The sequence below is a fragment of the Tamandua tetradactyla genome, chromosome 26 (assembly GCF_023851605.1).
Source record: "Tamandua tetradactyla isolate mTamTet1 chromosome 26, mTamTet1.pri, whole genome shotgun sequence".
Classification (NCBI taxonomy): domain Eukaryota; kingdom Metazoa; phylum Chordata; class Mammalia; order Pilosa; family Myrmecophagidae; genus Tamandua; species Tamandua tetradactyla.
Window position 1 is genome coordinate 22,150,676 of NC_135352.1, and position 16,447 is coordinate 22,167,122.

Genomic DNA, 16,447 nt, shown 5'->3' on the forward strand with positions numbered 1-16,447 from the left:
TGTTCTGTGAGCATAGGAGGGCAGCTAGCTGGTCGGGAAGATGCCAGGAAAGAGGGCTGGAGCTAATGACTTATAACTTGAGACTTAAAGAATGAGAACAAGGATGTCAGGCAAAGTGGTCAAGTCTCCTGAGAGAAAGCACAGAAGTATGAAGGCATGGAGTGTTCTAAGAACTGTAGATTCATTATGGTTAGAAAATTGGAAAAGGGTGTGTTGGTGTGGAGCTGCGGGAAAAAGAAAAGTCATAAGAGAGGAAGTTATGAAGCTGAGAACAGGCACACAGAAACAAATCATGCTACGGAGTTGGGTTTGGTCTTCAGACTAATGAGTTGCGATTGAAGAGTTTTAACCTAGAAGGTAATATTATCAAATAGGTATTTCGGGAAGTCATTCTGGCTGCAGTATAGGATCTGGGTGAGAAAGAAGGGAAATTAGGAGTAAGACTGGTGGCAGGAAGCTCTGTTACAGGTTTTTGTAATATCTCGGTGAACAGATGATGGTGGCAGTGGGATGGGGAGAAGTAAATAGAAGTAGGGCTAAAACATAGTGAAGGATTAGATATGGGATGGAGGGACAGGTAACAGGCAGGGAGGATGCCCTCATTTTTGTTGGGCAAGGAGATAGTGGTTTTATTCTCTGACATTAAATAACAGGCAGAAAAGCATGCTGAGGGCGGGGCAAAATCATGAGCTCAGTTTGTAATTATTGTATGTGAGGCAACTTGGAGACATGCAAAGTCTTTTCATTGGGACAGGGGAAGAAGGAAAGGAATGATATAAAACAGTACATCTGGGGGTTATGTGCAAGAAGTCCAGGGAACGGCTGCCTGGTTGGTTCTATTTTCTCTTTAAATTTGGATGTGATATCATCTTCTAAGAGTAAGACTAGAGGTAGAGGGGCCAGAGATTTGATAAGAATGGAGCAGTTATGGTCAAACTGTTTTGGCAAACTGTGAAGGGAAACTGAGCTTGTCAAGCAATGATGATACCCTGCTGAGGTTGGAAATTGGAAATGTATAGTGTCACCTATGTCTGACTTTAGTAGCTTTCAGTGGGCATGATAAAGTGACTCTCAGTCGTATTATCTTGGGTTGAAGATTTGCCAGATTATTGTGCTCAACAAGTGACAGATTCTGGGCGGATCTTGATGTTATGATGCTTAGCCTTTCTAACATCACAGAGCTGGTCTTGGGCAAATTTGTGAAGCTGATACTTTTAGAACCTCTCTCCACCTTTCTTAAAAATGCTTTTTGTCTCTGTGGTGACCCCTCTTTTGCATTCTTTGCCTAAATCAGGCACGCAACATTCTTGAATTTCCTCTATTAATAAGAAAAAAAAACCACTCATGAGTTTGTTGACCTTCGAGTGTAATCAGCTGATACAAATTAAAAGCATATTTGCATTTTAAAGCGTGATAAAGCCTATGAACTCTCTAAAAAGGGTAAAATTTCAGAGTTTGTTTCATAGACTGGAGTCTTCCTGATATTTTTGTCTTCCATAAAACTAGCCCTATTTCTCTCTTTTACATTGAAACTCCTCAAATGAACTAACTATTCTAATTGATTTTACTTCATAATGTCTGACTATTCTCCATATCTTTTCCCTGAAATGACCTTAAGAACACAAATAATGTTATCACAAAATTCATCGTTCTCTCTTTAGAACACTTTCTCTTGCCTCTTTTTATGGAATTTTAATTTATTACTCCTTCTGCATTGAAAAAGTATTGTAGTTGTTTAACTTGCTTCCCACTTCTCTATGGAATATTTTTTTCCTCCTTTAGAAGCTTTCTTTCTTTTGCTCTCCGAATTCTGCTCATTCTCCAAACACTCATGAACAAGTACTATCCGTATTTAAAATTGTCACTGGTGCCCCATTTTAGGTTCCAAAAGTGTGTTCTAGGGAACATTGTTCCCGCAAGACTGTTAAAAAGCAAATGTTCAGGAATGCTGGCAAGTCTTTCTCCCTTGCTTCTCATTCTAGAGAGACTGTAAATTTAAATAGTCTCTTTCCCCATCTCACTTCCAGATGGAGTGTACATGACCCAACTCTGGCTAATGAGGCATCAGTTGAAGTCTGCCCACCCTGCACCCTTGACACAGGACCTTGTGATTTTGTAGAAAGGGCTAGAGAATTGTAGAGCCAATAGCTTTGACACTGTAGAGCACTGAACCCCGGCCAACAAACTCCTACCTCCTGCATTCTTGTTACATGAGATGAATAAGTCCCTATTTGTTTGGACTGCCATCGTCATCCAATTTATACCTTCAAGCTTAACACATCCATAGACAGATGTAAAAAGGCAGCATACTCTATATTCCTCTTGGAACTTGAGAATGCACATTCAAAGTGTGGCCAAAGCCATCTGCATCAACTGGAAATTTGTCAGAAAACAGACTCTTAGGCCCCACCCCAAAACCAGAATCTGCATTTTAACAAGATCCCTGGATGATTCAGGTACATTAAAGTTTGGGAAGTACTGCTTTGGGAAACAATGGTTTAGAGGATAAAGTATAACTAACCTTTATATCCTTATGTGACACATTATTTCAAAGACATCTATTATTCTTATCCTTTAATGCCTTTTCACTAACAATCACAGCCGGCTCTTATTGAGTGCTTACTTTGTGCAAGGCCTTATTCTAAGAGCTTTTCTCATTTAATCCTCATAACAACCCTGTGAGGCAGGAACTATTATAATCTTCATTTTACAGATGAGAAAGCCGTGGATCACAGCAGTTAACTACCAAGGTAACACACCTATTAAATAGCAGAATCCTTGGTTTAAATCGCTAAGCCTCCTTGTCTCTCTAATCTACTTTCCTTTTCATACATGTTTCTGCTTTTTATATGTTATGTGGCTGGTTCCCTTTGCCTGAAACAAACTCCCTATCCCAAAATACATCTAATGGAAAGACATCAACTTTAGGGCACGCGGGTGGTTCAGTGGTAGAATGACCAGCTGCCATGTGGGAAACCCTTTGATTCCTGGCCCCTGCACCATGTTCCCCCACAAAAAAAAAAAAAAAAAGAAAGAAAAAGAAAATCTCAGCTCTAAAGGTAATTTCTTCAGGGAAGCTTTCTGATCCTCTCCCCCATATCAGGTCAGGTGCCCCTGCTTTTACATGCCCCAGGCACAAATTTTGCCTTCATATTTACCAGTATTTAACAATATACAGATTGTGCAACAGGACTGATTGTAAAAATTCAGAAATGGACAACACAATACTACCTAACTGTAATACAAGAATGTTAGTACACTGAATGAAGCTGAATGCAAGAATGAGAGAGGGAGGAGGCCTGGGGGCACAAAAGAAATCAGAAGGAAAGAGACAATAAAGACTGAGATGGTATAATCTAGAAATGCCTAGAGTGTATAATGATAGTGACTAAATGTAGAAATTGAAAAATGTTTTCTTTGAAGATCAAAGAAATGTCAACACTGCAGGGTATTACAAATAGATGGTAAACAATATTTTAAAACTTTAACTTACGTGTGAGACTAAAGCAAAAAATGTTTATTTGGTACAAAATTTATATTTTGACTAGTGCAGTTCCTAATATAACTTATGTGGTCAGCTTAATTGAACACCATAGTACATGGACCCTTGAATAGGGCATGAGATTTTGTAAGTTTGTCCAGAGTGATGCCCCGATAAATCTCACAGTGATTTGAACAGTGAAAAAAAAAGTATTTGCAAAAAAAATGTATTTGCAAGGTCCCCTTGGGGGAATATTGAGAAAGGAGGAATGTCCAACTTCCCCAACTGGAGAATTTTTGATATTCTCACAAGCAGTGGGGACAACCAAAGCAATAGGCTGAGCCTCCAGTCTTGGGGTTTGTATATATGAAACTTAACCCTGCAAAGGATAAGCTAAGCCTACTTAAAATTAGGCCTAAGAGTTACCCCCAAGAGAACCTCTTTTGTTGCTCAGATACAGCCTATCTCTCTCTCAGTCAACACGACAAGCAAACTCACCACCCTCCCCCTCTCTACGTGGGACATGACGCCCAGGGGTGTGGACCTTCCTGGCAACGTGGGACAGAAATCCTAGAATTAGCTGGGAAACAGCATCAAGGGACTGAGAAAATCTTCTAGACCAAAAGGGGGAAGAGCGAAATGAGACAAAATAAAGTGTCAATGGTTGAGAGATTCCAAACATAGTTGAGAGGTTATCCTGGAGGTTATTCTTAAGCATTAAATAGATATTACCTTGTTAGTTAAGGTGTAATGGAGAGGCTGGAGGGAACTGCCTGAAGCTGTAGAGCTGTGTTCCAGTAGCCATGTTTCAGGAAGATGATTGTATAATGATATAGCTTTCACAATGTGACTGTGTGATTGTGAAAACCTTGTGTCTGATGCTCCTTTTATCTCCCTTATCGACAGATGAGTAAAACACATGGTTTAAAAATAAATAAATAATAGGGGTAACAAATGTTAAAATAAAAAAAAAATTATATACCTTTTTGTGACTATATGGTTCCTATATATCTTTATCAAAAGACTAAGCTTGGGTTCAATTCCCAGTGCCCAGTTCGATATCCCATGCAAAAAAAAAAAAGAAGAAGACTAAGCTGTATGTGGGCTTGAACTGAATACCCTGTGCATGACATGTAGTTGGCACTCAATAAATATTTTTTGGAATATCTTGCCTTCACTCGTGCTTTTATCTGAAGGTTCTTCCAATTCTCTTCCTATCCAAGTCCTATCCAGAAGAAGCTAATAAAATGGGGGCAAAACATTTGGTTGGGCATCTGAAGACTTGGATTTGAGCTTTTTAACTTTGAGCAAGTCACAAAATCTCGATCCACAATTCTTCAGCTCTGTTGAATGGGGATAATATCTCACAGTATTGGCATATGAATTAAAATGAGACTTGGGGAAGAAGTGTATTGCCTACATAAACATCAGAGAGCATTTTATAATGACTAAGATTTTGAGTTATGCTTCAGAATTCCAGTTCTGTCAGAGACCCGAGTTCAAATCCCAGCTCACAACATTTATTGTCTATGCAGTTGATTTGGCAGTCCATCATTTGCTGGTTTGGGTCATGTGTTCTCGTCTTCTGCACTCGTATTTAATTTATTTTGCATTTATGATTATGTTATATCTCAAGTGATGGAATATATTATATGCTTTTTATTTTTTTGTACATTTTTAGCTATTAACATAGTCCTTCACATAGGAATTCAACAAACATTAATATTGTCTACATTTATTTGGTGAATATCTCATATATGCTGTCTTGACAGTACATTAATTAGTAAAGTCAAGTGAGAAGAACGAAAAATAGTGCAATAACAATCGCTATCATCATATGTATGTATGTGTGCAGAACTGCTATTTGTCAAAACATCTTAAACTAAGATGCATGGCAGAAATGAAAGCCCAACAGGGAAAATTAAACAATATTTGACATGAAATCATTTGGCCTAATTTTCATAGCCACATATTTCAAAGAATACCACCATCCATGCCACGTGTACCAGATCACCCCATTATCCGTGTCAGCACTGTAGGGACCCCCGTAGTAAAAGCCATTCAGGTTTGAAGAGTGACACCTAGTGGGAGGGAAAAAAAAAAGAGAACAGCATAATCAGACTATAAAAATACTCTTCACCCTATTATTTACTAGCAAAATCAAAACATTTTCACTATGAATTCTGCCATTTTTCAAACAAGAAGAGTATTTATCAGTTCCAAATGCCACTATATCTCTACAAAGGATGGGTGTTTTAAGCAGGTGGGTTTCAGCGTCGTAACAAATCTTCAGATACACCCCAGGCTACTTGCAGTGTTTTGAAAAATAAGCATTTCTGTTCTCAGCGATCTTTAAACAAAACAAAAGCAAGCAAACAAAAATATGAGCTTGTGACCTTCAACCTTACACTCTCCTGGCTCAGGGGTATATTAACCAAGAACTTAGCAGATTTGGTATGGGTTAACAAAGCAAGGCGTGGGGTGTGGGGCTCTGTCGTAGGCTTGCTCGATAAATTTGTCCTTACACGTTCATCCCTCAGCTGCCAAGATTTGACCTTCGAATTCAAACGTTCTTCCTCTCCTCTAAATCTCTAGCATGTCAATTATTTTAAGATCAAGGGTAAGAAAACAGAATCTGAACCACAAATGTTTTCCAGGCTATCAACCAATAATCATTTGTGTGAGTTGCTGAGTCAGTTTTTTTTTTAAAATATGTTACATCAATCGAGATGTTTGCTAGGTTATCATAAATTTTGAAATATCTGTCTTCCTCCTTTGGCCTCTGTTAATTTTGCCCAATTTGTATAAATTACATGTAAGAGTATGTGATGATTTTATGTGTAGTGTTATTATAAGATTGATTACCATATATTTCTTTATTAACATAACCAAAGAAAAAACAGACTATCCTGTTCAGACAAGATATAAGGAAGACATTTACGAGGGATAGTTCTGAAAATCTATGGAAAGCTCCCAAATGATTGAATTAAATATATATATATTTTATATGTTATATAATATATAAATTATAAATATATATATATATAATTTCCCCATAAACACTGAGTGGTTGGCTTGGATCATTTACCAGCTTAGTGATTCACTCCGTTTGACTGTTCTGACAGCCCTCCTTATTTACATGGATGGAATTAATCAAAACCAGGAATGCTAGCTCTGCAAGTGTCACGAGCCTACTCTTTTTAAAACAGCATAGAAAATAACATCAAAAAGGGCAATACTCTAAATTAAGTCTCTGGGACATATCTTTTGGGCTATGTTTGTCTTTCTAGGAACATCTACTTCATAGACTTTTATATTTGGTCTGTGATTTGGCTCTCCTTATGGAACTGAATTTTATATTTGGTCAACATAGGGAGCCTCAGCTATCCTGAAACCAATTTACCAACACCCTTCAGTTTCTAGCACAGCCTGGACTTGACACTAAATCGGAGGCTGTTTGTGATTCCCTTGGTGAAGAAGCAGCTGTGAGCACTTAGACACCAGCATGGCAAAGAAGATATTAACCTTCTGTGTTTGGTTTGCTAAGTAGGAAAAGGACCTCTTGTAAGTGGGCAAAAATAAAAAACAGAAAACATTTCATTTAAATTATAAGAGCTATCAGGAAGGAAAAAATATCAAGGAAGAAGAAAGAGAATGGTGGATTGAACTATAGTCAGTAGCAAGCCTGGTAAGAGAAACACCAAGCATCAGGAACATTTTACAATCTCTCCCTCTATTCTGATTTTTCCAACTGCACAAATTTATAGTCTACTATATTCCAGGAATAAGGTTTCTTATTTTTACTCCAGGACTAAGGTTTCTAGGGCAACTCTAGGACTGTCTTTCTCTGTCCTCCTTGAACCCATATCTTTAAGGCCAAGTAAATCATTTGCTCGCTCATGCTAATAGAGGGTGTGGGATGTCATTTACATACAAGCCGGTCAACTGGACAGGTACATGGTTTTGATCTCATGGTAATATTAACGATGTAATCTTTGTCGTTATCTTTGCATAGGGAATTCTATTCAAAATAAAACAGATTTTGGTTACAGAAGATTTCATGAATAGTAGGTAAGTTTTACATAATGCTGATAACTTTTGTGTAGTGATAAAAAGACAAAGAAAAGTAAAAGCAGGGGTGGAGGAGGTAAAGATGATAGGTTTGTTTGTTTGTTTTAAAGAGAATAGGAAAACCATTTGGGTAAAGATTACCATCATGTTTGATTTGGTAATAGGAAATATTGCTATGTTACTCTGCCTCCCCTCCTGCTGCTCTTATGAGCTCTTGGCTCCTTATAATTGACCAAAAATTATACTGACTCAAAACTTTAAGAATGGCAAAATCCAGAGAAACTATTATAACTGCTTAAATTAAATTTGACCTCCCCCTTGCTACCTCCAACCAGCCACATTTGCATTGAATCTTCAGTTCTAAAATCAGCCACAATAATCCATGTTCACAATGAGGACTCATGATTTTAAGGAACATTGAATAAATGTCTAATACACCTCTACTCGATAAAACAGAGGAGTCTAAAATGCTTTAACAATGTTTCTACGAACAAAAGTTAAAATTTGGTTTGTGTTATTGAAATGGATGGTCCTCATGTATATGGCAAGCATGACACTGTAGAAATACACACTAACCAAAGGTTCTATAATGGGAAGCTTAAATATCCAGATATTTGGGGGGTGGTCCCTGTCTTTGAAAGACGAAGGAAATTCAAACCTCATGCATTGTCTAACGGTTTGAGCACATCTGCCTTGCAGACATAGAAGGCCCATCACTCTATTTTAAATGAAGCTTCTCTGTATGAAGTTTCCATTCATGCCTTAAATTTGTGAGTATAATATAGGGAGATGTCTGGAAACCATCTCAGATGGCAAACAGGGATCTTTGGCCCTGAGAAGAGAAAATACTGAGAGACACAATAAGTACCCCCCCATCCAGTTGCTAAAGAGTCCTGCTGAAAAGAATTACGTTTGCTCTGTAGCTAACAGAGGAAAAATCTTATGAGGCATAAGAAAGCAGGTATCAGGTCAATAAAAGGAGCAACTTTTCTACAATCTAGAATGGAATGAGTGTGGTGACAAAGTACACTGGAGCATTCAATCAGAGGGTGAAGTCAGGTTTCAGGACTATCTCAGAGGACATTTCTACATTGGGAGAGTCTTGGATTTAATGATTTAACTAAAGTCTCAAGGACTGAAAAGTTGTAATGTACAGAAAAAATTATAGCAATAGCAATGGCTATTTTGTGTGATAGAAGAGATGAAGTACTAATTTGCTATTAGAGGGTCAAAAATACTGTTTCTGTATAGATGCTATTTCTTCATGCCACTTTGTGGCCTACTATTTAGGACATTTCACCCATAATTCAATTTGCAGGCAATCATTGTAAAAGCAGTGATTTGATTGTTACTTCACCAATTTGCTATTTCTATGGTATATCTTTTAAGCTTTACTAATGTACCCAATGAACGAATCCTTAATAATACTTCATCACTGAAGAATTCTAATAAGGACAATTGATAGGATAACAAATAAGACCAGTACTACCTCATATATTATAATTAATGCCCACCAATGTAATTAGCACCATCACAACCATGTTCATAAAACTTCAAACCTCAGGTGGTTCAGTGGTTGAATGCTCGACTTCCATGGGGGAGACCCGGGTTCCACTCCTGGACCATGCACCCCAAGAAAAAAAGCAACTTCAAACCTGTTAAACCACCAACCAGACTTTTCCTCTTCTGCACAGTTCCCTGCGTAGTTGTCATTATCTCTGTCCCACGTGCTGAATCTCATATTTTGATGACTAGCCCACCACTGCACGTCAGGACGAAACTGCCCTGCCAAGGAGTCCCCGGCTGTTCCAGAATATTCCCCAATCCTCAACACATAGGAATTCTAAAGGAAAAGGAGTTCCACAATCAGTACTCATCATTTAAAATTATATTCATTTAGTAAACAAAAGAACAGGTTCTACAATATATTTTTCTTTCCTCTGACTTCATGGTTTATTGTATTTTTTAAGTGTTAATTCATGGTATTAATTATTTAAAGTTATTCTTTTTAATTATTATGGTAACAGATATACAACGAAAATTTCCCACTTTAACTTATTTGAAAATTTTAATACCTTTTCATCTCCCACTCTGAAATTTTTATATTGGGCATGACGGCTGTTATTTTCAAAATCAGCAAGGTCTATTTTTAAAGTATATTCACCTAAAAAACAAAACAAGAAATTGTAAGTTTTTCTCTTGTGTGACATAATATTGAACACTGAGGTTTAAAAACAAATCATAGCTCAATTTCACCTTCACCATTTCCTCTGGCAACAGTTTTCCAAGAACAAACAGTGCCCTAATTGTTTTTACAAAAATTTATTTTGTATTTTAACTTGAAAAAATTAGAGATACAATTTTCAAAGGAGAACATTTCTACTATAATCTATTATAGGTAAAAGCTAGTGCAATTCACTTAGTAAAGAACAAAAGAAAACAAGTCATTGCAGTAAGTATTTTGCTAATATATAAAGATATCTAAAATGGAGAGAAGTTTTAAAAAGTTTATCCTTGGTGATGAATGTACAACTATGTGGTCATACTGTGAACCACTAATTGTATATTTTGAGTAGATTGTATGGTGTATAAACATATCTCCATAAAATTGCATTTTAAAAGGTCTATCCTCTTTTTCTTAATTTTAATCAGAATGTTGCTCTAAAAAAATAAATAATGACTGAAATAGTTACTATCATCAAGCAATCATCTTTTTTCCTATTGTCCCATGGTTTGTAAATAGCAAAGCTGTTACTTTTTTTGGAAACCAAACTACTCTCTGTAGCATAAAAAGTTATAAATCAAACTAACTGTACTGGTATAAATCTATTATGCAGCCCTGAAAAGCCCATGTTCTTTTAATCCAATCTTGTGGGGGCAGCCCTATTGTTGGGTGGGACCTTTTGATAAGGTTGTTTCCATGGAGATGCGACCCACACAATTCAAGGTGGGTCTTAATCCCTTTACTGAAGTCCTCTGTGAAGAGAATAAAAGGCAGAAAACATAGAGAGAGCTCAGAGCTGAAACATATAGCATAGAGATGAAACCAAGTGTAGGATGCTTGGGGAAAGAAAATGTCCCAACAGAAGTCAGAAGGCCCACAGGAGCTAAGAGAGTCATTTTGGAAAACCTACCCAGAGAGAAGGGCCAGCAGACATTGCCTTGTGATTTCCCATGTGTGTTAGTTAGATTCAGTTGTCAACTTGGCCAGGTGAGCATACCTAGTCTTGTTGCTACGGACATAAGCCAATGGTACGTGAACCTCATCTGTTGCTAATTACATCTGCAATTGGCTAGGAGGCGTGCCTGCTGCAATGAGTGACGTTTGACTTAATTGGTTGGTGCTTAAATGGGAGATTGCAATGTAGCACAGCTAAGCAGCTCGGCATTCCTCATCTCAGCATTAGCAGCTCAGCCCAGGCCTTTGGAGATGCAGAAAGGAGTCACCCCGGGGAAGGTTGTTGGAACCCAGGGGCCTGGAGAGAAGAAGACCAGCAGAGACCATCCTGTGCCTTCCACGTAAGAAAGAACCTCAGTGGAAAGCTAGCTGCCTTTCCTCTGAAGAACCAACAAAATAAATCCCCTTTTATTAAAAGCCAATCCGTCTCTGGTGTGTTGCATTCCGGCAGCTAGCAAACTAGAACACCATGTTACAGAGAAACCCCGGACGCAATTGGTCTGTCTTGAGTGGAGGTATCCTCTTGTTAATCTCTTAATTTGGACATTTTCATGGCCTTAGCAGGGTGAATTTGTAACCTCATAAACCCCATTTGTAAAAACCAATCCATTTCTGGTATATTGCATTCTGGCAGCATTTGCAAACCAAAACACTAAGTAATAGATAAAATATGTTTGATCCTCCTACTTTGATAGTAAAATTTCACAATAACTTTTTTAAAAGTATTTTTATTGAGAAATATTCACACACGTACAGCCAAAACCATATTAAGCAATCAGTGACTCACAATATCATCACACAGTTGCGTATTCTTCACCATGATCATTTTTTAGAACATTTACATCACCCCAGTAAAAGACCGGGTTTGAATTTAGATTCTCACACAGCTCCCTGTTTCAAGCCAGAACTTTGAGGCCTAGGGTGAGAGAGTCCTTGGCCTTATCATCCAGTCCTAGGTATGGTCTGCCTCCTTTTTCCTTCCATTCCAATTTCTCTCATGAACAGCAATGGGCCTTGTATGTGCTGGTGGACATCCCAGGCTGTGTGTCAAAGCTCTAGCTATACCTACAGAGTTAGTTGTTCCTTCACCTCCCCTTAGGTTTAGAGGTGTACCTGTCAGCAGTACAGTCTTCCTGCAGAAGACAAACAAGGAAGAGGTCTAACAGGTCGTAGAAATGAGCTCAAAACTGTTTGGGCAGAGAATTTTGGATTCTCTGTTAATACAGTTGTGCTGGTTTGAAAGGATGTATATCCCCTAGAAAAGCCATGTTTTCATCCTAATCCCATTTTGTAAAGGCACCCATTTCTTCTAATCCCTATTTGAAACTGTAATTATATCATCTCCCTGGAGATGTGATATAATCGAGAGTGGTTGTTGAACTGAATTAGATGACGACATGTCCCCACCCATTCGTGTGGGTCTTGATTAGTTTCTGAAGTCCTATAAAAGAGGAAACATTTTAGAGAATGAGAGATTCAGAGAGAGCAGACATATTCTTGTGACATAGCCACAAGAATCAGAGAGCTCACGAGCCAGCAACCTTTGGAGATGAAGAGGGAAAACGCCTTCCTGGGAGCTTCATGAAACAGGAAGCCAAGAGAGAAAGCTAGCAGATGATGCCTTGCTTGCCATGTGTCCTTCCAGCCAAGAGAGAAACCCTGAATTTCATCAGCCTTCTTGAACCAAGATATCTTTTCCTGGATGCCTTTGATTGGACATTTCTATAGACTTGTTTTGATTGGGACATTTCTCGGCCTTAGAACTGTAGACTAGCAACACATTAAATTCCCTTTTTTAAAAGCCATTCCATTTCCAGTATGTTGCATTTTGGCAGCTAGCAAACTAGCTGGAACTTGCTAGCTGCTGGAATGCAAGATACCAGAAATGGAGTAGCTTTTTAAAAGGGGGAATTTATTAAGTTGCTAGTTTACAGTTCTAAGGCCATGAAAATGCCCCAATTAAAGCAAGTCTATAAAAATGTCCAAATTAAGTCACCAACAAGAGGTTACCTTCACTCAAGAAAGGCCGATGAAGTTCAGGGTTTCTCTCTCAACTCGAAACGCACATGGTAAACTTGGTGACATCTGCTAGCTTTCTCTCCAGGCTTCTTGTTTCATGAAGCTCCCCTGGGGGTGTTTTCCTTCTTTATCTCCAAAGATCTCTGGCTGCCTGGGCTCTCAGCCTTGGCTCTCTCTCGTTTTCTCCAAAGCGTTTCCTCTTCTAAAGGATTCCAGTAAAGTAATCAAGACCCACCTGGAGTGGATGGGGTCACATCTCCATCTAATCAAAAGTTAATACCCACAATTAGGCATGTCACATCTCCATGGAGATGATTTGATCAAGTTTCCAATTTATAGTGCTGAATATGGATTAAAAGAAATGTTGCTCCCCTAAGACTTGATCAGGATTAAAACATGGCTTTTATAGGGTACATGATCCTTTCAAACCAGCACATGGAACAAGGTCTAATTGGAGCTGTGGCCTCCTATTGGGCCTGTCCCCTTGGTCCCATAGACTTTTTGTCCAATGGAGTTCACTAAGGAGGAGATCCAAGGAAGAGACCTCTCTAACAAGTAAGAGACAATAAAGATCATGCTAACAAAGACTGTGAAATGTATGGGAGCAGTAGGTCAGGCTGTGTCAACTGTCCTAAAAAATATTTTATTTTATAGGAGAGATCTGAAGTCAGTGTCAGTTTTGTAGGGAACCATCTAAATCCTTCTTTGGTCAACCAGTCAATAAAATCACAATTACAGGCCATTTCTAAATTAATATATCAATTCCAGTCAAAATTTATGTAATGTGGATAAAGCTATTTTCAGAGGCAATTCCCAGGCTTAAGTGCTTTCATAAATAAAGAAGTCAGGTTCAAATGCACTATCTTTTCCTTGAGAGAATGTACTATGTAGTTGTGATAAATACACTGTAGCTATCATGAAAGCAGACAGCCTGGACACCAAATCAAAACACTAAAGCAAAGCAGATTTGTTGCCGAAGTCCATCTGGGTACACGAGAAGAATTAGAAAAATAATGTTTGAATTTAGTATATTTAGTGGTTGCCAAATGTTGTTGCTTAGAGGTTTCACACTTTCAATAAGAAACCAGATAAATATTTATGTGTAAAGAAACAGAAGCTGGTGAGATAAATTTAACATAGCTGTCATAAAATGTTTAAAATTAGGATACTAAATATGTCGTATGAAGGAAAACCTGATGTAAATTTAAGGAGCACTGATCCTAAGAAGAATTAAGAAAGTATAAGTTTCCTAGCATGGCCCATCCTTAATTATTTTGGTATCTTCAAAGAGCCCTATAATTACAAACCTCCTGATTATTATGAATATAGAAATACCAACAGTTTTCCCGAACGTGGATAGAACAAGTAAATCCTGGCTCTTATATTTAATGCATTGTCAGTGTGATTTAACATGTGTTTTTTGTTTGCTTGTTTGTTTGTTTTGGCAAAACACAATAGCTTTTTATGAAGACTTCAGAATCAGACCTGAGTGAGACTGACTGCATTCTCAGACTACAATAAGCAGCAAGGCAGGCAGGCAATGGATTGGGGCAAAATTACATGGAAAAGAGAAACTTGGAAAATTTGTACTCACAATAATGCGATTCAAACAAATACTGAAATCTAGATAAAGATAGGCATGCAAAAGTGCATGGGGGACATGTGACAACAGGGACGAAACTTGAAGACAGCGAGTTGAGTGAAGTAAGCCAGCCCAAAGGACAAACAGTGTGTGAGCTCACTGTTTTGAAACAGAATAAGCAAATTCACAGATTCAGAATCTAGACTATAGCTTACTAGGGGACAGGGTTGGGATAGAGAATGGGAAGTTAAGGCTTAAAATGTACAGGATTCCTATGTGGAATATGAAATGTTTTAATAATGGCTAGTGGTGATGGCAGGACAATAGTGTGAATGTAATTCGCTGAAGTGAATTACACTGAAGTACATACATCTGAAGGTGGTTAAAAGGGGAAAGTTAGGTTGTGTATATGGTAACAATAAATATTAAAACAAAAAAAATCCATGGAACTACACCACACAAACAGGGAACCCTAAATTAAACCACTGTCTATAGTTAACAGTACAATGATTAAAAATGTGCTTTCGACAATTGCAACAAAAGTTCTGCAAATGCTGTTTTTCACATAATAGGGTGGTGTATATAAGAATCCTCTATATATTTTTAAATTATATAATATAGCTATATACAAAGCAAAGAAAGAAAAAAGCAATAGATTTCAAAGCACTCTTCGACAAGTAGTTATAGGACAGATCCCAGAGTTTGTCACGGGTTACCTTACCATCCTCTCAGATTTTTCCATCTAGCTACTCCAGAATATAGGAGGCTAGAAGGAATAAATATTTTTTTTATCATCACAATTGACTTTTTTTTCTTTTCTGTGAAAAAGAACATATATACAAAAAAACAATAAATTTCAAAGCACAGCACGACAATTAGTTGCAGAACAGATTTCAGCGTTTGGTATGGTTTACAATTCCACAATTTTAGGTTTTTACTCCTAGCTGCTCTAAGGTACTGGAAACTAAAAGAAATATCAATTTAATGATTCAGTAATCATATTTGTTTGCTAAACCCTACCTTCTCTGTATAGTTCCACCATCACCTTTGATTTTTCTATCCCACTCTTTAGGGGTATTGGACTCCTTTATATTTTATGTGTGATTGTTTTGTAAACCCACAACTTCTCCATTAAGAAAAAATAAAGTTCCTAGGGGAATTCTGTAGATATCTGCAATTTACTTTCAAATGTGTCAAAAAATAAGATGGACTGATGGATGGATATAGTATTGGATAGATAGATACATGTGTGATAAAGCAAGCCTAGTAAAATGTTCATTTAGACTTAAGGTGGGACCTATATGAATGAAATGTCTTTCAACTTTTCCACGTTTGAATATTTTCAAAATAAAAAGTTGAGGGATAAAAGAAGGACATGTATTACATTACAGTATTTGATGGCAAAAATGTCCCCAATTCTTCACCTTTCCATTTATATAATCCATGCCTTTTGCATTATAACTTTGTAACTACTCCCATCAAATCTATTTATTTTCCTCAACCCTTGTAGCAGAGCTGGTCCTATAATTTGAATGAAGGGAAATGTGATGTAAATTTAAGGAACACTGATCACAAGAAGGACAAAGAAACAAAGTATAATTTAAGGTATTAATAATAGGGTGGTATATGAGAATCCTGTATTTTATGCCGGATTGTTCCATAAACCCACAACTTCTCTAATAGAGAAAAAAATAAAGTGTGCCACTTCTGAGCCTAGGTCTCAGGAGACTTATGTACTTCCTCTCTCTTTCCTCAGAACCCTGCATCTGTCACAGTAGTTCGCTGGAGGAGGAGAGAACTGAATTTTCCCAGCAGAGGCCAGCCTTCTTCACTTCAGTTAAGCAGGAATTTGATCACAGACACAAGCAAGCCTAACCACCACCAGCTGAGCCTAGCCAGATCAGCAAACCACCCCGCAAACATGCAGATTTGTAAGAAACAATAGAAGGGTGTTGTTGTAAGCCATTAGCTTTTAGAGATGTTTTATTGTAGCAAGGTACAAACAATTCAACATTTCCCATCCTGACCACTTTTAAGTGCACGATTCAGTCCTATTCATTACATTCACAATTTTGTGCTACCATCACCAGCATCCATTATCCAAACTTTTCCATCA

The 16,447-nt window shown here is 37.7% G+C and overlaps 1 protein-coding gene across 1 annotated transcript in view; it reads right to left on the reverse strand.

Moving 5' to 3' along the window:
- Nucleotides 1-5,120: 5,120 nt before the first annotated feature.
- FGL1 (fibrinogen like 1) overlaps nt 5,121-16,447 on the reverse strand; it is a 41,563-nt gene continuing 30,236 nt past the window's right edge. The window contains exons 6-8 of the mRNA XM_077144651.1: nt 9,628-9,716; nt 9,208-9,395; nt 5,121-5,562 (exon numbers count right to left, since the gene is read on the reverse strand). Coding sequence (XP_077000766.1) covers nt 5,403-5,562; nt 9,208-9,395; nt 9,628-9,716 — 437 coding nt within the window. The 3' untranslated portion in view covers nt 5,121-5,402. The remainder of the gene's footprint in view (nt 5,563-9,207; nt 9,396-9,627; nt 9,717-16,447) is intronic.